At 35.7% G+C, this 27,873-nt stretch overlaps 1 protein-coding gene across 1 annotated transcript; it reads right to left on the bottom strand.

The window, feature by feature from the left end:
* Positions 1-389: 389 nt before the first annotated feature.
* Positions 390-27,601, bottom strand: ATG3 (autophagy related 3). The gene is made up of 12 exons (XM_041771784.1): positions 27,470-27,601; positions 23,690-23,731; positions 19,766-19,815; positions 16,779-16,849; positions 15,375-15,482; positions 11,549-11,598; positions 9,228-9,309; positions 5,379-5,413; positions 4,981-5,136; positions 4,064-4,191; positions 2,452-2,520; positions 390-625 (listed from the first exon to the last, which is right to left on the bottom strand). Exons 1-12 carry the CDS (start codon positions 27,539-27,541, stop codon positions 544-546), a joined length of 945 nt encoding a protein of 314 aa, XP_041627718.1. The 5' UTR covers positions 27,542-27,601; the 3' UTR covers positions 390-543.
* Between the last annotated feature and the right edge of the window lie 272 nt (positions 27,602-27,873).

Genomic DNA, 27,873 nt, shown 5'->3' with positions numbered 1-27,873 from the left:
TGAATCCTTAGTATGAAATAATTTTGGTATCAGTTTATTAAAACAATCAGGAAACAAAGCATTAGCATGTTTCCTGCCACACAGCAAGTGCTTCATAAATATTAGCCATTAGTAGATAAGAAACTTGGGAAGAGGGGAGGAGAAGGAAAACAAAAAGAACAGAGGAAGAGAAAGGGAAGGTATGTCTAGCCTGCAGTATTTTTTAGTCCTAGTTCACACTATTACAACACATTTAATGCCTTCCTCATTAGGATGAACCAAAAATACTCTTACCATATTGTAGGAGATAATTCTTCATTTCCAGAATCCTCAAAGAAAATACTATCATCTTTTGATAAGAAGCAAGAAAAACAGTCTCTTTACACTCATTTTTATTAAACAAATAAGGCTGGTAGTGGAACTTTTTTTATTTGATGCATAAACATATAAGTCCCTTTATTAGAGAAATTGTACATATCGGTGAATATGGTCAATGGTCACATCTATGGGTTAATTCTTTAAAAATCAGAAACAATAATTAGGATAGATTCTATGCTCTCTTCGTTACATTGTGAAGTGTCTTGTGTAGTCATATTCTATTGTTGGAATGACAGCTTGTACAAACTTCAAGAAAATTAGAAGATACCTAAAGGTCTTTAGCTAAGGAAAACAGATTGGTAAATGGTACTATGATTTCAGCTAACATTGTAATTATCCTTATTAAGCAATGATTTCTCAGAAAAAAACACGTAAGACAAAATCTTAAATCAATTATATTAAAAATTTCACCCATGCAAATTTGTGTCTCCTCAATATGAGGCTCAGGACTGCTCGATCTAGTCCCATTTAATATTTGGATGGAAACTTCCTGGAAGTAAGAGTTCACAGGAGCCCAATTATTTTGATATAAAAATAAGGACAAGGTTGTTCATGTTTAAATGAGTAGGGAATGGTTCCTTATTGTCTATTAGTTTGCTAGGGTATGTTAGAAAATAAGGATAAAGAATATAAACGCACTCGAGAAAAGAGAAAAAAATAAAGTGGAAACCTTCCACGAAGACTGATTCTAAGTTAGTATCTGTACTTGCCATAGAATCTACTATATTGGACTGTCTAATAAGATCATGATTTTTTTTCTATGTTCCACTGTACTTGGAAATATTAAAAACTCAATTTTAATTGAAGGAATTGATGAATCAATTATTAAACACAGAATCTTCTAAGTTACTACCTAGCCTACAACAGCAATGAATGCTCAAATTATGTGTAATAAGGTTTCAGGAGTAAATCTAGTTTGGACCAAAAGTTATTGGTTTCTTTCAATGTCAAATAAGACCAGTGTTCCTCTGAGGGATACACTTTATTAGCAATTCTTAGGTTATTTGTAACTGCAAGAAGGGGTGACCCTTCACAGTCTACAATGAACGCCGATTGGCATGAAGCACCAAGTGTAACATCAATCTATCACCAAATAAATTCAAACTATTTGCATCTAAATCATTGACTTTGGTTGCTTCGGATGAATCCATGCTATGAGTACATGTATTTCAGGATCTAGCAGTTTACTTAACTTCTCTTGTCAATCACAGAGAACTAAGTAAGAAAACCACAGGAAGATATAAAATCTCCTGCTTTCATCTGGAGAAATATAAAAATACTACATTTTAAGAAAATAAAAAATGCGTTGTGCGCTTTACTTTTTAATTAACCGATTTGTTAGTCTGAATTCTTTGCTTCAGAGACTTTAGAATGATAGGAGGTGGGATCCCTGGGTGGCATAGCGGTTTAGCGCCTGCCTTTGGCCCAGGGCGTGATCCTGGAGACCTGGGATCGAGTCCCACGTCGGGCTCCCAGTGCATGGAGCCTGCTTCTCCCTCTGCCTGTGTCTCTGCCTCTCTCTCTCTCTCTCTCTCTCTGTGTGCCTATCATAAGTAAAATTTAAAAAAAAATTATAAAAAAAAAAAAAGAATGATAGGAGGTAATTTTACTTTTACTTGATAGGACGCACAGTTTTTATAACAGTTAAACTGGAAATATACTTAGGGAAAAGATACTCATGTGATATCTTCTAAATTAGTAGGTTACCCTTCTTTCATCAATAAATTAAGCCCATTGAGTTTCTTTTCCATCAAGAGCAATGGTTTTATATTCACATACTCTTAGCCATTGCCTTTTAGACAAACGAAATCAACTGGCAAGCTGTTGCCAGAAAAGACATATTTATCTGAGTCTCTGTAACAAGGCAGAGCTGACTGGTGCACACAAGGACGTGTGCTATCCAACTGAACAAAGCAGAACTATCACAATATAACATTTTCCAAATAAAGACTCCTACTAAGACTTCCACATAAGGGAGGGGCTAAAACAAGTTACAGGTACTGGGGCATTAACATTGTACCAACATTTCCCAAAGAGGAAAAAAAAAATCCTAAGAGCAAATATGCCCCTAACGACATATACAGGTAAGGATACATATGAACACCAAGTTCTCCCCCTCCTTCTGCAACAGTCTCAATGATTTTCTTCATCACCTCAGCATGCCTAAAAGCAAAAGAACAAATAAATCTTATTAACATAGATAATTAGATCAAAATAGGAAAAGCCAAGTTTTTGCTTCTGAAGAAATCTTATTAGGGTCAATGAATTAATTTTAACATAATAGTTATATTATAAAATATTCTCCTCTCTACTCCCCACCAAGTCAGATTGTTGAGAATCATATACACTGTTTTACTGGAGCACAGGTTAAATTTTAAAAGCTACGGTAGTCACAAACACAATACCACTTGTTAGTGTTCCTATAACAGGGGTAGAAGGACTTGGGGGTGGAGTAGTACAGTAGAAAGCCAGAGAAAGGGAAATCATGCCAAAGCATAACTGCAGAGCAAGGGTTGTAGGCTCTAACAAACAAACAAGAACCAGACCAAGCAAATTCAAAAAAGCTACATGGTAACAGCTAATCCAAAAAATAGATATTTCTAATGCTGATTCTGACTGTTCAAATACTTGGCAGAGAATAAGCTAAAACTGAATTTTAAAAAAACTAATCTGGTTAGAGTCAAGAAGTTTATATATTTTTTCTTTGTCCTAATGCATACTATAAAATTCATCTGCTTCTATTTAGAGTTTATTTATTCTATTTAGAATTGAGACATGCCCCAGTTTGACAAGCACTGTCCTAAAACCTCAAACCATCACAGAGGCCAACAGAATAAAATGAAAACCTTTTAGATAATTTAAAACTCAAACTAATGACTCTTGAATTACTTTTCACTTAGCAACATTAGCAACTCTTGATAAATAAACTGGAAAAATGAACTAGGCTTTCTATGTAATAAAATCTGAGAATCAAGATCCTGCAAAAATGAGAAAATATTAAACAACTTTTTAAAACTAGAATGTTGCATCTAATTAGCGGAATACCAAAGTTTTCATCTCAAAAATATTGTTACCAGAATTTCTCAATGGTTTGTGAAGGCTACTCATTAGAAATAACTGACAAATCATGCATATGGACTCAGCTTCACTCATTTGGCCTTGAAAAACACAATGATATGAAGAAAACCCCAAATCATAAAATGCACTTGATTTAGTTGGGCTGAACATCTCTTAAGAGTAAAGGAAAAGAGAACTCTGCATAAGTCTCCCTTCACTAACCAATAAAAGGAGATGAATAAGTCACCTAGAAAAACACAAGGATCACTTTATACCCCACATTCATAGATACATCACAGTAGGGCAAACCATGTCTAAATGAGGGGTACTTTTTTTTATTTAAGAAGCATTTTCTAAACGATTCTTGGAGCTAAAAATAGTAAAATCACAAAGATCTATGCTATAACCGAACACACAAAGAGCAAAATATATTCTTAATGAATTAAACTTAAAATAAATGGACTTTTTCCTGTTTCTTTTATATTTAAGCACAAGAACATTTCTAAGGAAGACAAAAGAGAACAGTACGTACTTGCTTATTATAATGTTTCTGTCACAAATCTGCACTTTGTTTACAGATTCCCAAGTAATAAATCCATGAAGCACACAACACACACACACACACACACACACACACACACACACGCACCTGCATGGGTGAACTGAACACATAGGAGGCGGTGGGAGATGAGGGTGATTTTCAATGGTTACTGTTTTCTTCACATGATCTTGACTGATGTCTTCATACATGTGTTCAACTGTTAAAGGCTGCCTTTGCTGAAACAACAACAAAAAATGTTTTAAAATCACTGTCTAAAACCTTTTAGGCCTAAACTTCTGTTTAAAATATATTTATCCCCATCTTCCGTGTCACTTGCAATATAGAATTCCAAACTATTTAGAATTACTAGACTATTTGGGGGAGAGTTTACAATACACTTATAACTAAGAAAAGGAGGAGGGAGGGAAGAATCTGAACACCAAGGCTATGTGACTTCAGCCACCACCTAATGTAGTAAAGATCCCACAAAAAAGCAAGTTCATGGCTATCAAAACATTTTATAACTTTATAACTCATCTTTTGGGTCTATTTTATTTTATACCTTTTTACTTCCCACTTTTAGTCATAAGATTGACAGGTTAAAACAGTTTTATTTCAGTTATCCTTTAATTCTACTAAGTAAATGAGTAAAAAAAAAAAAGGTATTGTCTTAAAAAAACACACATGCCAACATGATCTTTCTGTTATACATTCAACAAATGTTAATGCCCAATAAATTTAATATAACAGAGTTCAATTTCCCTTATATTTTGAAGGAATAACCTCAGGGACCAAGTAATAAATATGTAACAGGTTATTTGTTTGATTCTTAGTAGTGTTATTGTCACACTGAATAATTAATAATTTCTTCAAAATAAGTAGTTCAATATTAATCATGAAATTGTAAAACAAATGATTTCCAAAATTTAAATAAAAGGCCATAATATATGCCCATAATATATACCCACAAAGGAATTAAATCCAACAACTCAAGATATTTACATTAAAATATATTTTGTTTTTACCTCATCATAGCCAAACAACCATAGTCGTGGTGTCTGGTAATATTTATCATAAGTGATATAAAGGTCATAAGTTCTCGTTTGCAAAATAGCATCTTCACCTCCAGCATCAGTTTTAGCTTTACAAGCTTCTACTATTTTCCGTGTGTCTAAGGTAGCCTGGAATATGGAGAGAAATTTACCCTCATTAAAATCAGAATGAATGTGACAACTTAGAAAGTATTTTTCCCATCCCGTATTTTTTTTTTCGAAAAACAAACAGAACTTAAGCTAAAACATTATATGCTATATAACCAATGCAAACATATAACTAAAAAGTTTATGGAAAGATCAAATACTATTAGAAATATTAATCTCCAAGTTTATTCAGTAAAAGTTAACTAAAAACTCAATTTACAAACCTCATCTGTTTCCAACAATCCACTTTCTTCATATTCTGTTATAAAAAGCAACAAAAGATTAATCAAGTTCAAGAAAATTTCCTAAACCAAACTATATATTACTTCAGAGTATCATTTAAAACCTGGGTTTTTGCTTTTGTTTTTTAACTGAAGATACTGAATAGGTATGAAGGAGCTAATTTTTTTTAATTCTTTTTAAAATTTTTTTAAATTTATTTATGATAGTCACAGAGAGAGAGAGAGAGAGAGAGAGAGAGAGGCAGAGACATAGGCAGAGGGAGAAGCAGGCTCCATGCCCGATGTGGGATTCGATCTCAGGTCTCCAGGATCGCGCCCTGGGCCAAAGGCAGGCGCTAAACCACTGTGCCAACCAGGGATCCCGAAGGAGCTAATTTTATACTTCCAAAGGAACAGCAGATTTTCTACCTGACAGAGCCAGAGAAAGTTAGGATGCCAGGGCCTGGTCCAAGCTACAGGCTTTTAAGCAATTCCAAACAGCATAATGATACTGTAGAACCTCAGTGACTCCATCACATACACAAGGCTGTTTATAGAACTGCATAAAATGTGCTCATTGAAATCATCAGTGGCTTCTACTTTGCTGAATCCAAGGGTAAATTCCCAGTTTTCATCTTCACTGATCTCTCACAGAGCCATCTGGATAATTTAGTCCCACCTTCTTGGAACACTTTTCTTGACTGTTAAAATACTATTATTTTCCTGGCTTTGTCTCTCACCTCACTGGCTTCTCCTTTACTATTTTCTATGCTTGGTTCTTCATCTTTCATTTTTAAAACTCAACAGTAACCAAGGGCTCAGTTTTTGGACCTTTTGTTTTGTTTTTTTTTTTTTAAATTTTGTTTATTTATTCATGATAGTCAGACAGAGAGAGAGAGAGAGGCAGAGACACAGACAGAGGGAGAAGCAGGCTCCACGCACCGGGAGCCCGATATGGGATTCGATCCCAGGTCTCCAGGATCGCACCCTGGGCCAAAAGCAGGCGCCAAACCACTGCGCCACCCAGGGATCCCTTTTTGTCTTTTTTCTATCCACACTACTCCTTTGATGATTTCATCTAGTCTCAATGGCTTTAAATGCTAATGATTCCCAAATTTATCCCTGGCTACAAACCTGGATATTTGTCTATTTATGGGTCCAACGGAATAGCTAATGTACATCAACAACAGCACACATCCAAAACTGACCTCCCAAACTCCTCCTCCAAAGCTATTTGGTCCTATCATTTTCCTCATCTCAGTTGAAGACACCTTTCCAGATACTTAGGTCAAAAATCTTTGGAATCACACCTGACTACTCTGTCTCTCCCATGCCACTCCACCTCAGCAGCAAATTGTTTTGACCCTACCCTCAAAATATGTCCACAATTCTGTTTCTCATCACTTTTTAATGTTGCTTATTGATACCAAGCTGCTATCTTGCCTAAATCAGATCATCAAAAGAGCCTCCAAACTGTTGTCCCTAAACCTCTTCATTCTGTTCTAAATAGAGCAATCACACAGTGATTCTGTTAAAATGTTAAATCTTATTCTAGGTTGCTTTTCTACTTAGAAAGACCCTCCAATGGCTTCTCATTTCACTGAGGCAAGCCAGGTCCTTACATGATCTGGTCCCAAGGTTATCTCACTGACTCCAAGCCTTACTTCTCTGACTCTGCCCTTACTCCTCTCTGAACACAGGTATTTTTTTTTTTTTTTAAGTAAGATCTACACCCAATGTGGGGCCTGAACTCATGACCCTGAAATCAAGAGTCACATGCTCTACCGACTGAGCCAGGCAGGCACCCCTGCTCAGTATTTTATACAAGCTACACAAGCTCCTACCTCAGGGGCCTTTGCACTCTTCCTTAGATATCCAAATAGCTTGCTCACACACTTCCTGCCAGGCTTTACTGAAAACTCATGTTCTCAATTGGGTTTTTCTCGACAAACGTACTTAAAATAATACTCATTGGGATCCCTGGGTGGCGCAGCGGTTTAGCGCCTGCCATTGGCCCCCAGGGCGCGATCCTGGAGACCTGGGATCGAGTCCCACGTCGGGCTCCCGGTGCATGGAGCCTGCTTCTCCCTCTGCCTGTGTCTCTGCCTCTCTCCCTCTCTCTCTGTGTGACTACCATAAAAAAAAAAAAAAAAAAATTAAAAAAAAAATAATAATACTCATTGCTCCCCAAGACTCCCTGTCCCATCCCCATCCCTTGATTTTTCTCCTTGATACTTATCTCCATCTTAAACAGCATATATATTGCTTACCTATTGTTCTTTTTTCCTCTCCTATAACTAGAATATGTCTACTGCTTCATCTCTAGCACCAAGGAGAGTACGTGACAAACAGATACTATACTGCCCAATACTTGTTGAATAAGGAGTGAAAATTGCCTGTAATATTAATTGCTGTTATATTACCTGCTATATCATCGACAGTTTTTTAAGCAAAATTCCAAATAAAGCATTTTTTTTCTTTAGCTCTAGCCAAGGGAAATGTAACAAACACACTAAAAAGCTGTCAGATATTTAAGGCAGTCCCACAGCTTGTACTCTAAAAGCAGTGCCTTACTCACAGTACTCTTCCTACCCTCCGCCCCAGCTCGGGTAACTGTACACCATTCAGACAGATGGAATGTAGAAAGTATTTGTGCAAGGAGGTGGTGCTGACAATTATGACACATTCAGGTGCAAATGAAACTAAACAAGTACATGTGAAGTTCAGGAGATCTGGACTGGAGATTTAAATATGAAATCAATTACAGCGACGGTATATAAGGTTGCTGTGAGCAATTTTGGTTACCAGTAACTCATTCTGGTTTCTTCAAAGGATGGGAGTTTACTATAAAAATAAACTCTTACTAGGATTCAGGAACAGATATACAGCTAGGTTTCAGGAGGACTCAAAAGTAATTTAGGAAACAAAACTGAAAAGTACTTTGAGGGGAGCCCTAGGTGACTCAGTTGGTTAAGCATCTGCCTTCGACTCTGGTGATGAACCCAGCCAGGGTCCTGGGATTGAGCCCCAAGCTGGGTGGGCTCTCTGCTCAGCAGAGAGTCTTGCTTCTCCCTTTCCCTCTGCATCTCTTCCTCACTTGTACTCTCTCTCTCTCAAAAAGAAAAAAGAAAAAAAAAAGGTACTTTGAGTCAAGGCTACTCTGACAATTTGGCTGTCACCTCCTCATTAGCAAACCACTTGCTCTTATAATGCTTCAACTCCACTTGGCACCATCTTCCACTTCTGCATGCTATAGAGCATTTCAGTCTCACCATAAATTCTATATATTTCGTCAGAAAAAAAAAGAAAATATACAGTACATGGGCAAGCTCTGTTCTGCTCTGAAATAGTTTTAAAGAATTAGCTTATGAGGACAGCCCAAGTGGCTCAGCTAAGGTTTAGTGCTGCCTTCAGCTCAGGGCCTGATCCTGGAGACCAGGGATCGAGTCCCACGTCAGGCTCCCTGCATGGAGCCTGCTTCTCCCTCTGCCTGTGTCTCTGCCTATCTCCGTGTGTGTGTGTGTGTGTCTCTCATGAATAAATAAATAAAATCTTAAAAAAAAAAAAGAATTAGCTTAAGAATCTGTGTCTTAGAACTGTACCTACCATTAAAGATTTATGACTAAAATGTATCCCACTAGACATCAAGGCTATGCTCTAGGTAAAATACAACAATAGTTCAAGACCAAGGTAAGCTCTGCACTAACTAAATTTAAACTAAACAAAATCCTCTTTAGGCTGTTAAATGTTAAAATCTAGAACTCAATGGAGTACAATTCTTATCTACTTCAAATACGAATATTCCAAAATCAACATTCTAGTATGATTAAAGAAAATCTAGAACACAAATACCTTCCATATCTGCAGCTTCTCCTTCATCTTCTTCTTCTTCCTCCTCACATACTGCTGAGCAATCTTGAAGTTTTATACTGTCCTTTGAAATTATATTTAAAGTCACTTAAATATGTCAATTAGTTCAAACACTGAGTACTCATGTGTCAGCACAGTGCAAACCACTGTGAAAATAAGAGTGCTAAAGATAGTTCTTATCCTCAAGAAACTCCTTCCTACTCCAATGGAGATAACAAACCCATAACCAAATGGTAAAAAGTGATGTGCAAGTGCTATGACTGAAAAATATAAAAAGTATCTGAGAAGAACCAAGTACCATCAAAGCTTACAATTAATGTTTTTTGCACTTCCAAAAAAATAGTATTTAACTAATCGTTAATATTAAGAAATTGATTTAGAGCTATAATTTGCACACATAACTTAAAGGAGAAAAAAGATATGTATTTATAAATCATAGTACATTTGTAAGTTAAGCTTATTATTACAAACCAAACACTATTATATTCTAATTTGTTAATAATACCTTAGACTGAATTAAGCAAAATTATCGGACTTTACAGTTATTATAAAATGTAAGTTTTTAGTACAGTTTTTAAACTATATTTGCACTGAAATGAAATAATAATACTAACCAAAGACAAGTCTAATATATAATTATCATTTCACAAAATCAATATTCTAAAAATCTGAAGTCAATGAAAAGTAAAAAAAAAAAAAACTGGACATCTAGTTTCACCTAATTTATAATTTTACTTACAAAAGATTTTATTTACCACTAGAAACTTAAAAATTCTATGTATCATTACCACACCCAAAATGTGAAACCATAGAAAAAGATAGTATGTCGATAATTATTAGATGAGCCAATATGTAACAAACTGATCATTAAGGGAAATTTTAATCATTTTGTTGTTATGGTGATCATACTTGAAACAGAATACAGTAGAAATCAACAAGAAAGATTAATACTTGGGTCTGGACAAGTACTGGAAGCATTAAATTATAAAAAATAGTGTCAATTCTATATTAATAGGAAATAACAAGAAAGACATTCAAGTTGTACATTATTCTGAGTATTCATCCCTTAGTATAAGGATGTTAAGTGGGATACCAAGAACCATATTAACCAGTACTGCATTTAAAAAAAAAATTATTGAAAGAATTACTATAAACCTATCAAAAATGTATCCATAGTACTCTGCCACTTTTCATTTTCAAAGTCTGAAGCATATATAATTATGGCCAGAGTAATAAGTAAGATTTCCTAAAGTAGCAAAGCCATTTTGGTAATTTTTCTTCAGTTGTTCAAACTCTCCAAAAAGTATAATTTCAAATGGATGAATTTTCGGGCCAAGCAACTGAACCTTAATTCCTAGCAAGCAAAAAATTATACATTGGGGGACAAAAAAAAAAAAAAAAAAAAAAAGACGCAAAAACTTGCTTCAGTTTCTAACACTTCCTGTTAAAAGCCAGTTACAAATCCCAAAAGATCCAAATGACAAAATGATACAAAAAAGTGTATCTTAAACTAGTAACTCTTGTAGAAAATATTTCATAAGGACAAAAGAAACTCAATTATTCTGTCCAAAGAGTCTATCCTCTAAGAGATCTGTTAACAAAATAATTAAGAAAAGATATGGGAAAAGGTATTTTGTATTTTTTCATATCATTTCAAGCAAACATAATAATATGAAAATAACTGCAATCATCTTTTTTTAGAAATGAAAAGCTGATATGATAGTTTGAATTGAAATTTTCAAGCAGAAAAATTCCAGTTATAGATTTTTACCCAACTCCCCACAATAAACCATACAATAAAACCTAACTGATTCAGCTTCCACTCAGTCAAAATATATCACATTTTGGATGATGTTAAACTGAAGTTTACCTTTAAATTTTCAAAAACCAAAATTTCTACTCAAAATAGCTGTAAACTAAGGAACTATAAAATTTAAATAATGTATCATTAGTATCTACTAACCAGCAAGTACATAAACCTCCCCCCAAACCTCCATTTACAGAATATTTGGTACTTACACCAAAAGATAAAAAGTTATTTATTTTAAAGTAGCCTATAGCCTTCCCAATTGGTGAAAATTAGTTTTTTTCCAGCTTTAATCTCAAAATTTTTGTAACCATACAACAGACTAAGGAAAATAAGCATTGGGAAGTAGTAGTTTTGATATGTTGACATGGAAAACTGAGAGGAGAAAAAAATAACTGGAATTTCAAAAAGCTTGAAAACTAATCAGTTTAAGTAAGAATATATATATACAAATAACTATGTCATTGAATTTACAAATGACCTAATTAACTAGTACCTTGCTTTCCAATGTAATCTCCTTAACTGCTTCAGTTATTCCTGTAATACCTGTTTAAAATTCAAAAAAATAACTAAAATTAAATTGTAAACATCTTCTATTTACAGATTCAAACAAATATAATAAACACTGCAAATTACCTAAATTCTCACTTCTTTGAAATGAGGAGGCAATGTTAGCAGCATTTTTACAAATGAACTCTAATAGGAAAATTTACACTAAAAGCACTTCTCAAATTAAAAAAAAAATTAAAAAAATACCAATGTGATATTTTACCATGAATTATTCTACTCTATCATTCATCTACTATTCTTCATTTACCTTCCCTGGTGTGGATTTTTATCCAATACATATTTATTCTCAGAGTAAACACATTAAGAGACTATAGGACACATACTGATTTTATTCAAAACTGCACTAGAATTTTCTCAAGAAGGCCATTAATGTTATTTGTTTCAGAAATCCAGGACATGCAGAAGTAGTAAATACCATACCACATTTATATGGGGTTTTCTATCTTACTGTTTCCATAGCTTATTTCATCCTTACAAACGCTATCTTTTGAGTTAGGTAATCATTTGTCCAGAAAAAGAAATGAAGTCTCCAGAGATGAAATAACTTGCTTGAGTCTCAGAGTGAAGAAATTGGGATTCAAATCCACATGTGCTTTTAGTTCAATGTTTTGTCCACTGCACCCATTAAGCAACTACCTTGAATCACTTGTCTCAATGAAGATGGCAGTAAGCAGATGGCAGCACAAGTCAGTTAAACAGTATTTCTAATTCAAAATACGTGTCACTGTTTTTAATTCCATAGTTCAACAAAGAAGAAATACACTAAAGAAAAAAAAACCCTATATATACAAAATAAGCTTTGCCCCTCTGTTAATCTTCTAAATCCTTGATCTGTTCGACATCTTCACACCAAAGAATAACTCACTTTTACTAATAGAAAATGTCACAATCCACAGCTCTAGCATAAAGCTTTTACTTCATAGGTTTTCCAATTACTACATAACAGATATTATTTCACAAAATTTCATATTATAAAATTATACCATAATAAAAAAATCTTAACACATTGAATTGGTATTACAAAACGATTCACTGAATCAAATACATAGATACAAATAAAATAAACACCTTCAATCTGTCCAAATATAATAATAGTATCCCACTAAACTACACTTTTCTAAAAATAGGACATACAGGCCAAAAAACAAAAACAAAAACCCAAAAAACTCAAATGACTCTAATAAGGGTAACATTCTCAAGACCTGCAATGGTTATTTTTATGTCAGTTTGGCTAGGTTATCATATCCAGGTTCTTGGTCAAATATCAGTCTAGATGTAGCTATGAGTGTATTTCTTAGTTGTTGTTGTTGTGGGGTTTTTTTAGATTTTAACATTTAAATCCACAGGCTGAGTAGATTACTCTCTATAATGTGGGTGGACCTCATCCAATCAGTTGAAGGCCTTATGAGAAAAAACTGAGGTGCTCAGGAAAGAGAAAGAATTCTGCTTTCAAACTGTCTTCAGACTCGAGCTGACACAATCAACCTTTACCTAGGTCTTTAGCCTGCCGGCCAGTTTGTGCTATAAAATGCAGTCATTCTAGCTCCCACAATCATGTAAGCCAATTCCTCAAAATAAATCTATCTATACTTATATCTATATCTATATACTAGATTCTATTGTTTCTGTTTCTCTGGAGAACCATGAGTAATACAAGGGCTAAGAGAAATAAAGGAAACCTATGAGGAGCAAAGATGAAGCAAAGAGAACTGAGGTGAGTAAGGAACCAGGCACATGACCTTCTGCATCAGTTGGATGCTGTGTTTTAAGCAAATCACGATACAGTTTAAACTAAAATTCTCTCTAGCAGGGCAAACATTTTTTCAGTTGTTGAATTTTTGTAATAGGTTTTTATTAATCCAATCATACTGACACCTAATTATTATTATTTCTGCAATGAAAGCCTCTGTAAATATGCACCTAGATTTTGACCTAGTGATTATGAAAGAGAATACAACCAGAAAACAGAATAAGTCATTTACTTGACATCAAAAATACAGTGTTATAACTAATGGCTCTAGTTAGTCAACACTTTCTTATAGATGTGCTGCCCACATCTTCCACCACAGGAAAACTAAAGCAGAGTACCTGAACAATTTTGGAAAGATCAAAAATAAAGAAATCCAGCACTCTCAGTGGGGAAATAGCATGATTTTTTAAATTATTTTAAAAAGTTGTTCAATCCACTATTTTCTCAAGGCCTTAATGTTAACACTCAACCTCATCAAGAAACAAAAAAGTTGGGGATCCCTGGGTGGCGCAGCGGTTTGGCGCCTGCCTTTGGCCCAGGGCGCGATCCTGGAGACCCGGGATCGAATCCCACATCGGGCTCCCAGTGCATGGAGCCTGCTTCTCCCTCTGCCTGTGTCTCTGCCTCTCTCTCTCTCTGTGACTATCATAAATAAATTAAAAAATTAAAAAAAAAAAAAAAAAAAAAAAAAAAAAGAAACAAAAAAGTTTCAAATCAAGAAACCCAAGTCCTGAATCTATGCCTTTATCATCATAAACGCATAGCAGTGTCCCTTTCTAAAACTAGAGGGGGAAACTGACCTAACAAGATACTTTTTCCTGTGCAGATTACTTAGCCCTCCAACTACTACAGTGGGTCTCAAATGGTGGCAGCAATTTTGCTTTTCATGGAATATTTGGCACTGCCTGGAGGCATTTTGAGTTATCACAATTAAGTTCATACTACTGGCATCTAGTGGGCAGAGATGCTGTAAACATTCTGCAACGTACAGGAAATGCTATAGCAAGGAATCATGCAGCCCAAAATGTCAGTAGTGCTAAGGCTGAGAAACCTTGCTCTAATACTACTTTTGATACACCTGCTACTTTCTAGGATTAGAGGGAGAAAATTTATTTTTTAGTATCCTAGAGTTAAACTCAGAACACATTTTCTTCATTAAAGCTAAGCCATAAATAGTATTTATATAACTATGTAAATTAACTATTAATGAACTAATAGTTAACTGTTAACTAATAATTTATAGAACTGTTTATCATATAACTATATTTATATAATCATGTCAATGTAGATTAGAGTAGGCTGCTCTTCTTAAGTTAGTATAGCTATAGCAGTATATACTAATCTGCATTACATATAAATGTAGTGGCAAAACGTTTTTACAACTAGAAATAAAAAATCATATTCAGACTTAGAAACAACTTCTGCAAACATACACTTATGAAAGGCTTGAATTTAGTCAATTCCTTTAGAATTCCTTTAGATTTACTGAACAATTGCTGTATCAGATACTATCATAGATATTGAGGATTCAACAATGAATCTCTACTTTCATGTAGTGTGGTCCTTATAATACTCTTAGTCATTCAACAAATAATTATTAAGTACTTTCAAATGCCAGGTCTCTGAGTAAAATAAATGTAACTATAGTTCCTGTCCCAAAGCTCATCATTCAGTAATGGAATGACAGATAAATAAGGAATTCTAAAGCAAAGCAGTATGCACACTCAGTAATTCTAATCATCTTTGTTTCTTTAAAATAATATGATATGGATATTTTCAAATGGCTGCTGAAGTAGCAGTACTATAGAAATCTGGTATACTCTAAGGGCATTTTTTCTTTTTTTCCAATTTTGTCTCACTGCTTCTTTTCAGGTAAAAGTCTATTGGGACAACTGTGCCTTATATTTGCTCTTGTTGGTGTTTTTAAATCAACACTGTAAAAAAAGACTGTAAGAATTTAAAACAATTTAAACTAATATATGGTATTCCATTCTTCTCTTACCTGCATTATGGTAAGTATCTACCCATCCTCCATCACCATCATCTTCTTCAATGATAGCTTCTAATTCATCTGAATATTCCATCTGTTTGCACCGCTTGTAGCATGGCACTATTAAAAAAAATGGCAAATACAGTTACTAGTACATAATCTGCTTCCTATAGATCAGGAAAAAGAGTTTATTCCATTTTAAGGAAATATTGTAATCTAATAAAAATGATTAAAGAGTTTACCTTCAGCCTACAGACACATTCATGACCACATTTATCTCTCCCTAAATAGCCTTGTCAAAATACAAGTAGAAAGGCTCTACTGGAAATTTTCTATGTACTTTTTACCCTGATGGTCTGTGAAGAACAGCAGGCTAGAGCCAGAGATGAAACTGCTCAACTTCAGGCTAATGAATAATAATCCTTTATATTAATAGCCTTACTCTCAAAACAGGAAGGCACCACCTGTCATTCTCAGGGGTGGTAGAGGTGACCTTCAGTTTGCTTTATTAACCTTTAATATGTACTTCATAATTCTTAAGTTCCAGATATTCATAATGGATAAGCCAGTGTAAAATTCACTAAACTATTACATTTCATTATCTTATACAATATTGGAATTAAGCTTTTCATAGTGTATGTGTCAATTAACAGGTATTATTCACATAAGCCTAAAACTGAACAATTATAAGGTAAAAATATGATGATGTAGAGTCAAGAAATAGCTGTTACCTCTTGATTTTTTTAAAAAACGAGGCTATAACTGATCAATTATAATAAAGCATATGCTGTAGGAAAGAAAAAAAACTGGTATGTTATACGTATTTTCCCTGTTATAGATAAATCAAAATAAAAACCACTGTACTATTATGTGATTAGATGGGGAATATAACAACCTTCTGATGCTGTTTTCAAATTAACTTCATAAATGAGACACCACCAGTTTCAAAAACATTTTTTGTTTCTAAAGGCAATCTTTCAAGATACAATGGATAATAAATCTTCAGCTTGGAGCTTTTAGATGTCAAAGGTAGTTCAATTTCATTTTTCATGACAAATGTTTAAGTCTAAAGAAGATCAAAATCAAATAGCTAAAACGTTTTTGATTATGAAGTCAACTTTAAAAAAAGGCATTTAAAATTCCAAATTTGCTTGGGCCCTTTCCCTCTACATCTTAAAACTAGATCTTTTTGGCAAAAAGAAGCAACAAAAAGGAAGGAGGTAAAAATGAAATAAGGAAAAAAATGCTCTAGCAATGGGAAACCCAGAGTTCCATCAAATTTCCAAATTTCTGAGAGAAGCTGTTTACGTATGGCTTCAAACATAAATTAAGATCAGTAAATGCTAAGGATTTTTGTTTGTTTTTTAACATAACTCTTTGTGTAAAATTTATTAACATATGCAACATAATTCTTACCATTTTTGGTGACCAAAAATTGTTTGCCTGTTGGTAGATATGCCTTCACTTTCAATTCTTCCCCTGTAGCCCTTTAAAAAGAACAAAAAGCACCAAAATACAACAAATATTTTAAAAGGCAAAGACAGAACAGAAGATATCACATGCAAATATCAAAACTACACAATCCACACTAAGAAACTGTTTTAGGACTAGTTTCGGAAGGATACCATTAAGTGATGCATGCTAGGGCATGGAAGAGCATAGCATTATAAGTGAAATGTACTAAGAGACACAGACAGACTTAAGAGAATTTAGATTAAATAGCAGACCAAAAAAGAATAATATAGAACTATTAAGCAACTATTATGCTTGCCTCTAAACAAAAAGAAAATGTTGTTCCTTAGGGAGTATAATCTCAGACTTTTAATTCTAAAGTACTGCTCATCTTCAAGAAGAAGAGGCAGAAAAATAACTGTAGGACATTATATAACAAAGTAGGTGGTTGGCAAGATCCCTGTTCTTGCCACTTGAGTAAAATTGGAACTAAGAGAAAAAAGATGCTCTGAATCACAAAAGATAATAATATTAAAAATAATGACTGAAAATAGACTTAGAACTCTAACATGCATTATTTTTATTTACTCCCCAGAACCCTAAGAGGTAAGTAATATTAATCTCCCCGTTTTAGCTTAAAGAAGTCAGATTGCTCATATTCTGGTCAGAAAACCAGAACACAGAAGAGCAAAGGAATCCAGGGCTCCTGCTTAAACATTGCTTCCTCTGTGGATCAGAGCCAGCTATACCATTTCTGATTTTTCATTGCTAGTATGGACTACCTTACTAAGAATTTGCTCACAGATTCTTTTGTGGGTCACCTAATGGAATTGGCAGAGCTAGAATGGCATGTGTTGTCAGTCACAAACATTTGAACAAAAGTTTTGAGTCTACTGCTTTATCAAAGCTTCAGTCTAAATTTTAAACCTTAGATACGAGCATAAAATAAAACCAGGAAATGACCTATCTTTTAATAGCCTTCTCGGCTTCTTTAGACCATTCTCAATTGTCAAATTCAACAATGACATGGCAATGCCTGAAGTTCTGAATGATGAATATACAATAAGGTCATGATGGCACTTGTAGACATGAAACTATAATGGGGAAATAATCTGTTTCTAGCACTGGTTTAAAATGAATTGTTCCTTTGGCCCCAGTGTTCAGCCAGAAGTGTGGACACTGGAGTAGGGTATAGCTGAGCTCTGTTACAATAAAATTATTTCAACTGTCACAATTCATAAAGTGAAACTATAAACTACCTGCTAAAAAAAAGATCCTGTCCATATACGCATATCCCTATAACCATACTATAAACCGTATGTCTGAATTAGACAACTAAGGACTATGACAAAGAAACCCAAAGAAAATGTACATCTATTATATTGAAGAAAATCCTAAATTGGTTCCTTTTATAAAATGGATATTATTTTAAATTGTATATACCTATCTGACTTGAAATACACAAAGATTATAGACTAGAACCAAGCTAAGTAGAATTTTAACAATTTATAATCCAAAAAAATCAATCATTCTTACTAAATCAGAGAGCTGCTATTAACTCAATTTTAAATATGAAACAGAAATACACATAAGGAAGACAAAGGATGAAATTAAATAAACCTGACATTTTGGCCTTTTTTGGTACATTAAGGAACAGTGTTCTGAAAGATAAAAAGCAATTGATAAAAAGCAGTAAAACTATTCTGGGTATGAGTCAAATATAAAAAGAAGAGAACAGGCCACAGATAAAAGAGAGTGCCAATTTTGGCTTAAAATAGTTTTAAGTATCTAAGCTCTTTAGAAACAAAGGAAGACATTATCAGTTCTATTAATTTTAGAGCCCCTGCTCCCAAATCAAAACTGTACCTGTCAACCACAACTGAAAAAGTGTCATTAAGAGAATTTAAAGAAAAAAGAAAAAAAGAATGTAACAAGTTGTACCACCTATATCCAAACAAGATAATTCCCAAACAATTCTAGCCTAATTAAAATAGCTCTGCCAGTACTGGGAGAGCTACACTTTTTCAGCTACAGTCAAGGGGTTTTGCCCTATATAAGTACTTGAATGTAATGAAACAGCCTATGTTTTAAAACATTTTGTTATTATTCAGAATATTTAAAATAGGTTATGAGATCTGCTAAGTTGCTTAAATTACTTTTATAATGAAAAAAAGTTAAAAAAAAAAAGTTAATGAAAAAAATGTAAAAAGTCTATTACTAGCAGATTTCCAGTTAAGACCTTAATGAATATCATGAATGTTCCTCTTAACTTTTCAGCTAATTCCTAAAATGGGAGCATACTTTTAACCTTAATAGAAGGTCTTATGATTAGGGGCACCTGGGGGCCTCAGTCGGTTAAGTATCTGCCTCCAACTCAGGTCATGATCCCAACATCCTGGGATTGGGTCCTGTACTGCACTGGGCTCCCCGCACAGCAAAAAGTCCACTTCTCTCTCTCTCTTTGCCCCTCCTCCCCGCTGCTTGTGCTCTAATAAATAAATAAAATCTTTTTTTTTTTTTTAAAGGTATTACGATTAAAAAACCTAAGACTCTGCAAAATGTCTGCATTGTTATAAAAATATTCAGTAAACATTTTAATTTGAAAAAAAATGAGCTAGTCAAATTTATTAAACTCTTGAACACTGTTTTTTAAAGATCCACCACAAGATCAGATCTGTCTAGACACTATAAAGGAAGTAAAGGCATAGATCTCAAAAAAGTCTATCTTTTTTCTAACAAAGCAAAATAAAATAGGTATAACACCAATTTGTCAGCCTTTATTTTACTTTAAATATCATCGGCACACTGCTGAACAGAAAAAGCTACTAGAAGAGAGTTAAGCTGGTCATTCTAAAATTCATACCCTAATCCATTTTGCAAACTGCCAGGATTATAAAGTTATACCTTGTACTAATTTCTATTTCTTGTACTAATTTCTATTTCTTACTTACCATTGCCATGTTGGACAGTGGTGGACTAAGTGATCTCCAGCTGCCACAAACTATTTAGGATTTAAAAGGAATATAAAGAAAAAGGAAAAAGAAAAATTGAACATCACTGAATATAAGATGGTAAAATGCCAAAGTGATCATCCTGTGTAATCTTGACAGCCAATAATCATATAAATGCAAACAGCATCAAATCTCTACCACTCCGATGATTTTTGATTATTATTAAAACTGCAAAAATTTTTATATCCATAAAACTTAAATTCTGAAGAAAAAAACACTGAATGCTATGTATTTTAAATTAAATTTTTTTCATTGGATTAAATAATGCCAAAAGGATACAGTATCATTAAATGAATAAAGGTAACGCTGCAGGATTTAAAATGCTGAAGGATTTAAAATGCTGAATCCATTTTGTGGATAATTAAGATGAAGAGATATTCCTGCTACTGGTTGAAAACTCAATGAAGTTCTTTGAGAAAAATTACTAAATAGATACAAGCCTATGATGTAACAATAGTTTGACATCACAGGGTACGTTTCTTTTTAAATTTAGGTAAAGGCCCATTTTGAAAGCTTTTTCACATTAACAAGAGTGAGAAAGGCAATGCGAAACAGTGGGGAAATATTTAGAAACTTTTGGATTGACTCAGAAAGTACCAACACAGTTAAGAAATCGAATCCTTTAACACCTTAGACTTTCTCATTGTTGAGAAATTTTGAGTTGAACATTTCACAAGTTTTTGTTTTTCTTCAGAAATCAAAAACAGACTCAGGAAGAAAGTTCAAACTTTTGAGAATGTCTATTATATATGAGCATGAACTGATCTTACTGTAAGTATAACAAAAATCCTTGTTTATTCTTGAGAGTAGAAAATTAAAGAAAATGAGACCTTTCTTTAAGGTCTCATTAAGCATAACTGCAGTGTCCCAACTCAGGCAATATACACACATACTTTCCCAATTCTATTTCACAATAGCTCTAACTTAAATTCACGTATCATTCATGGTTTACTACACAGCAAAAAAAACAAAAACAAAAACAAAAAAAACTCCAATGTTTGAGTGAAGAATGTCTACATATAATACTCTACTTTCATTTAAGATAGCAAAATTTTATAAAATAAGTTTTCTAAGAGCAGGTTCTTTCAAGAATGTACATTAACAAGATAAAATTTAGCATATTCCCAACAGCAACTTTTCAAATGTTTCTGTTCTTTTATTTCAAAGAATTTTATTATTTAAACTAGTTAGGAAAAAACAAAAACAAATGAAAACAATACTGTCTCCCCACATTTTAATCACTTTAGGTCACTGCTACCAAATGCTACCTTTGACTCTGTGGCTACCAGAATTAATTTATCATCACCAAAAAGGTATTAATTCAACAAAATGCAAGCAAAACAAAGAGTTAAAAATTTAAAAATTCTTTAATGATATTGCTTTGTCACAAGACTAACATTTTATTCCCTGGCGCCTCCAGTAGCATTTATTAAAAAAAAATAACAAGGGCACCTAGGTAGCTTAGTCAGTAGGATATCTAACTCTTTTCTTGGGGTTTTGAGTTTCAGCCCTACATTAGGTGTAGACATTACTCAAATAAATAAAAAAATTTTTAAAAATAACAAAACACTAGAAGGTAAAAAAACCTACAAAAGAACATAGAATTGCACAGATAATTAGCACACGTGTACATTTGCCCTCACTAGTAATGACCATTATTGCAGGCTTCATATGCTCAAATGAAACAAAATTTAAGGCAGACTCAATTTTCTCAATTCTCAGTATTGCTTGCAGTAGCTTTCTCCTGATGACAATGCAGAATAACTCCAAGATGGAAGCAGTTATTAAGATTTTGGTCAGCAACTTTATCCTTCAAGCTATTTTACTACTAATACTCTACACTTAATCAAGTCATATATATATATAGATATAAATTTTTAGTTAGGCAATACTCTCTTAGATAATGCCTACTCCTCTTTTTAAACACAGTACTTCCAACACCTCTCAATGAAAACGAGGAGAGAGCTGGAGGGTAACAGCCAGAAGCCCAAAAACAGTGAGAGTAAACAAACTCAGTATATCATTTATCCTAAAGCAATTATGTTGTTTTCCTCCTCTATATTCATTCTAATCTAACTCAGTCCTGCAACTGTACTTTACCTCAATCCAGCATTATGTGGTTGGTACCCGGCTGAGTTAGTGTAGCCTTGCATTTTTTTAAAAAGGAAGAAACTCATAAACCGCTTAATGATACAGCTAAGTGTTATTCATTCTATGGTTAGTAGCTGGTTTAAAAATTAGCTTAAGTCTATCCAATGACCACAGACTTGTATCTCTAACTCCAACTATCTATTTACCAATTAGTCATCCTCCTATAGATAAAACCAAAGAGCGCAAGAAGAATAGCATACTTTTATCCCTGCTCCTGAATTTCAGAGTTTTAAGAGCCAAGTCTAAATTATACCTTTGGCAAGAAAGTTAACAATATCAAAACTTAGTTTTATGTGGCATTCAAGGTATTAAACTCATGGTGCCTAAGGTAGAATAGGTCTTTCAGATAATGTCTAGCCAAAATCCCTCATTTTACAGACAAGGAAACATGAGGCCTGTGTCATAGCTTAATCAATTTGCCCAAGTCAGAAGACTAAGAGAAATGGGTCTAAAAGGGAGATCTCCTAGGTTCTTTTTATACTACCATGTGTTCACTAAAAATAGAGATAATTTTAGATAAAAGATCAATTCAGCACCATTCTCAGAACTCACAAAGATTTGGGACTTAAGATATTCCATTACAATTGAAAACTGAAAGATCAGTTAATTCTTAGGCTTGAGGTCTTAAAATTTACAGCAAAAGCCAGATCATAAAATATGCCCAACTCAAAATGTTTCTTTCAAAAGAGTAAGTAAAGTTCTATCACCAATGAGTGGTATTGTTTTTTTTTTTAAAGATTTTATTTATTTATTCATGACAGAGAGAGAGAGGCAGAGAGAGGAGCAGGCTCCATGCAGGGAGCCTGACATGGGACTCGATCCTGGATCTCCAGGATCACACCATGGGCTGAAGGCGGCACTAGATCGCTTGGCCACTGGGGCTGCCCTAATAAGTGGTATTTTTAATGAAAGTTAAAGGTGAGCTTAAATAATTCTTTGCTATTTATTAAGACTAAAAAATAAGTCTGATGCAACCATAACTATTCATACAACTAGAATGTGAAAGAATTTCTACAACAGCATTTCTGTAAGGATAACAAAACAAACTACCTAAGAGAATGCTTTTATTCTATACATTCGGTGAACAAGTAAAATGATTCCTCAAAACATAATTCTAGGTTAAAAGTTCAATAAAACACAACTAACCTATAAAATAGACCTCAGTTTCAGCAGTAAGTAGATTCAACATTACTTGGTTAGTAGAAAAAGTGAAAGAATTGTGAAAAAAAAAAATCAGCATACAGTATCTAGCAATAAAATATTTAAGCTAAATACTGAAAGAAACTTAATATCCAAGCAGTGAGCCAGTTTCCAAATGAAAAGCCATGAAAACTCATGTTTGATGTAGACAGAGGCAAGACAACAGCCAACACCACAAAGCCCATCATATAACTTCAATATAATACAAATATGAGTGAAGGATAAATGACCATAGGAATCTTTTCCATTCCCTCTCCCACCTCCATTTCTAAATAAAGAGGAACTACAGAGAAATATGAGAAGTGGCAAACTGAGAGGGAAGTTACAGGTCTTAAGAGGAAGTAGAAATCCCTATAAAAGTGCTAATAAAGTCAAAAGAATTTAATTTTATTCAAATCAAGATTGAAATTTGTTTTCTTAAACATCTCTTAAACATTTCTTAAAGCAAAAAACCCCCACCCAGTTAAATATAATTATAAAATATAACAGTTTCAGAATATTTTTAACACTCACCTCTTCTGGGGTGATAACACCTGTTTCCTTAAATTTTGATTCCTAAAAAGAGCAAAAAGAATAACATATTATATACTCTTTCACTTTCAAACTAAAAATGTTTGTGGGCAAGTATTCACCTAGCACCCTTCCAAGCAACAGAGCACATACAAAAAAGAACCCATCACTGATACCTGACCCCAAGGAATATACAAAAGTCTAATGAAGGAAACTGACATGAAAATAATTACAATACAATTAGCTCAGTGCTATAACAGAGCAAAGCTCTTTGGAAAAACATCCAAAGGTTTATACAACATTAAGCCTTACAATGATTTTGTGAAATGACCAAATATCTTTATTTTACGGAACAGTAAAAATGTCTTAAAAATGTTTAGCTAGCTTACTATTAAGCCAACATCTCCAACATCTCATTTCAATTGAATATTAGAAACCAAGCCTAGAAGTCATAAATCATTTAATCTTTTCCATTATCTTCAAGATATTGATATAATATTCTCCTCTCTAAAGCAAAGATGCTATTTTCCAAATGTTGCTAAATTTTAAGTTAAATGTAAGATTCTGTAGTACAGATTACAAAAATGAAAGGATTCATTTATGAACATTATTCATTCAATGAGTATCTACTGAATAACCCCTATGTGCCAGGCACTATTTCAAGTAATGGGGATATAGAAGTACATAAAATAGACCAAACTCATCCTTGTCTTCACAAGGACAAGGACGTTTAAAGTCTAGCGGAGGGAGAAAAGCCAAATGGTAATGAAAACCACCAGAAGGGGATCCCTGGGTGGCTCAGCGGTTTGGCGCCTGCCTTTGGCCCACGGTGTGATCCTGGAGTCCCGGGATCGAGTCCCGCATCGGGCTCCCAGCATGGAGCCTGCTTCTCCCTCTGCCTGTATCTCTGCCTCTCTCTCTCTCTCTGTTTATCATGGATAAATAAATCTTTAAAAAAAAAAAAAAGAAAGAAAGAAAGAAAACCACCAGGAAAAATGAGGCAGCTAGGAAACTGGTCAGGGGTGGGGAGAGAGATTTAAAATAAGATGGTAGGGTGCCTAGGTGGCTCAGTTGGTTAGGTGGCCAGCTCTTGCTTCTGCTCAGGTCATGATCTCAGGGTCCTGGGATGGAGTCCCCACATCACAGCAGGCTCCAAGCTCAGAGGGGAGTCAGCGTGAGGAGTCTCTCTCTCTCTCCCTCTCCTTCTGACCCTACCCACACTTGCATACACACACACTCTCTCTCTAAAATAAGTATCTTTAAAAAAAAAAAAAAAGGGGGATGCCTACATGGCAATAATTGGTTCACCATCCAACTCTTGGTTTCAGCTAAGGTCTGATCTCAGGATCATGAAATCAGGCACCGTGTTGGGCTCCATGCTGGGTGTGGAGTTTGCTTGAGTTTCTCTCTCCCTCTTCCTCTACTCCCCCCCCTTCCCTTGCTCTAAAATTAAAAAACAAAACAAAACACTTTAAATAAATAAACATAATAGAATGGTAAGAAAACAAAGGCTTCACTGATAGGTGACTACTGAGCAGACACCTTAAAAAAATGAACAACCCAGAATGCTGTAAAAGAGTATTTTAGGCAGATGAAGCAGCAAATACAAAAAAACAAGGTAAGAGAGCATTAATGTAGTAACAAAGAGCTCAGACTGGCTGCAGCAAAAGTGAGCAAGGAAAAAGTAGTAGTGGAAATAAGCGCCTCTCTACCAATCAAGCAGAGGCCTGAAGATCACTGTAGACTGGCTTTTACTGCACCATGACTTTTCTTAATTTCTACCTGCTAGGTTAAGTCATTGTTTCTTTCCAAGGGATTTAGTTTTTCTTTCCTCCTTGCCTCTATAAGGATTCTCTCTTAAACAGGGACAGGCAAGGGGAAGGTCAATAATTTTGCTTTCCTTATTACTAAAAATACAGACTGACAAGTACATACTGACAAGCTAACACTTGACTTTTCAGTTTAGAGAATAAATAAAATGATTCCTCAAAACACAATTCTATTTTAAGTTCAATAAAACACGAATGGCTAACAATGCGGCAAGCAGTTTAATATTTAATTTGGGATTTTTTTTTCTTTCATTTTCCTCTCTAAAAAGTTTAGTAATTGTGCATTATTTAAATGTCGGATATAGGTAGACAGGTTTCTGAAAGATGCCATGATATGCAAAAGAATCATTTGATTCAAACGTCAAATTCATCTTCTAAGCTGACTAATTTTAATTACGAGACATTTCACGGTAAAAAATATATATATATAAGCATAGCAAGAGTTTGAATTCTCATAGTTTTCTTTCCTTTTTTAACTTGGCCCAAAAGTTATCACTTTAAAATCAGTCTCAGTAATATAAGAAAGGGGATCCCTGGGTGGCTCAGCGGTTTGGCGCCTGCCTTTGGCCCAGGGCGTGATCCTGGAGACCGGGGATCGAGTCCCGCGTCGGGCTCCCGGCATGGAGCCTGCTTCTCCCTCTGCCTGGGTCTCTCTCTATATATATATATCATAAATAATTAGATAAATAAGTCTTTAAATATATATATATCTATAAAATACAGGACCAACACTTCCCTTCTTCATGGAAAGAGAGCAAAGTACAACTCTCCACTGTTCTTAGCATACCGGAACAAAGATTTGAGGAGGGAACCAACCATATCCAAGGATATTTCATCTTCACAGTAAAATTTGTAAAATTTTGGGACGCCCGGGGGGGGCTCAGCGGTTTAGCGCCTGCCTTCGGCCCAGGGCCCGGTCCTGGAGACCCAGGATCGAGTCCCACATCGGGCTCCCTGCATGGAGCCTGCTTCTCCCTCTGCCTGTGTCTCTGCTCTCTCTGCGTGTGTCTCTGACGACTAAATAAAACCTTTAAAAAGAAAATTTGCAAAATTTTGACTGAACGCTTAAAAAAAATAAAATAAAATAAAAGCACTTGAGCAAGAACTCCCTACTCATTTCCTCTCATTGCACACTTACCAGAAAGGAAAAAAAAAAAAATCACAATGACACAAACTTTAAACACTTCTAAAAACTCGAATGCACTTCTGGAAATTTCTCTCTCAAACATAAAGTCACTGCTGTCACACAGCTAATCTGTAACAACTTCCACTTTAAGGACGCTGTATTATTGACAAGACCAAAAAAAAAAAAAAAAAAGTAAATATATCTCAGAGGGCCGGCTGCTTGCTCCTTATCATCAACGAAGTCCAGGCTTTACAGTTTCTCGGCTATTTTTAAAAACCGCTTCCCCCCTGTTATTTGGGATCAAGGATACCGACAGCGATAATGCTGCAATTCACCTCGTTCCTCTGAAATCCTAACAGAGGGAGGACCTCGGGACCTCAGTCACCACTTCGTATTTCAAACTCCTTATGCTAAGAGGGCTTTCCCAGCAAGTATGAAAGAAAACAGTGACATGTGTCATTTTGGTACCCAATACGGATTCCGTGTTCTGAAAGATGAGCAGAGCCCTCGTTAAAGAGTAGGACAGACTTCGGACGTCACGGTCGGAGCTTCCCGGGTGGGATGTACCCGCTGCCGGCCCCCTCGGGATGGACGCACCGGACGCGCCGGGTCCGGGGGGGGGGCAGCAGACCCCGCGGCGCCCCACGCTGACCCCCAGGGCCCGAGAGCCCCGGAGAGCAGCTGGGGGCCCCCGGCGGGGCTGCACCCCCTGCCGCGCCCCCCCCTTACCGCCCGCCGGCACTTTCCCCCGCCGGGACCGCGGCGTCCCCCGTCCCCGCGGACGGCAGCGGGTACCTGGCCGCCCCCGGCAAGCCCGGCCCGGCTTACCTTGAGGACCGGGGTCAGGTACTCAGCCACTTCCAGCGCCTTTCCCTTCACCGTGTTAATCACATTCTGCATCCTGGGGCCGGGACTCACGGGAACTCCCCGCCGCAGCCGCCGCAGCCGCCGCAGCCGCCGCGCATCGGCCCCCGGCCCGCGGCGCCCGAGGGGACGGGAGGGGACGGGACTGGACGCGACGGCGCGGACGGGACGAGGGGGAGGGGCGGCCGGCGCCGACCGCGAGGGCAGGGCGCGCGCTGCCGGCCACCCAGGCAGGCGCGGCGGCGCGGGCCGCGAGGGAGGGCGGTGGGCGGCGGGCGGCGGGCGGCGGGCGGCGGGGGAGGGCGGCGGGCGCACGCACACCCGTCGCCTCTCAGGAGCTGTCGGCTCCCCTCGGCGGCACTCGCGCC

This window comes from Vulpes lagopus, chromosome 1, assembly GCF_018345385.1.
Source record: "Vulpes lagopus strain Blue_001 chromosome 1, ASM1834538v1, whole genome shotgun sequence".
NCBI classification, from domain to species: domain Eukaryota; kingdom Metazoa; phylum Chordata; class Mammalia; order Carnivora; family Canidae; genus Vulpes; species Vulpes lagopus.
This window is presented reverse-complemented; position numbering and strand designations above follow the sequence as displayed.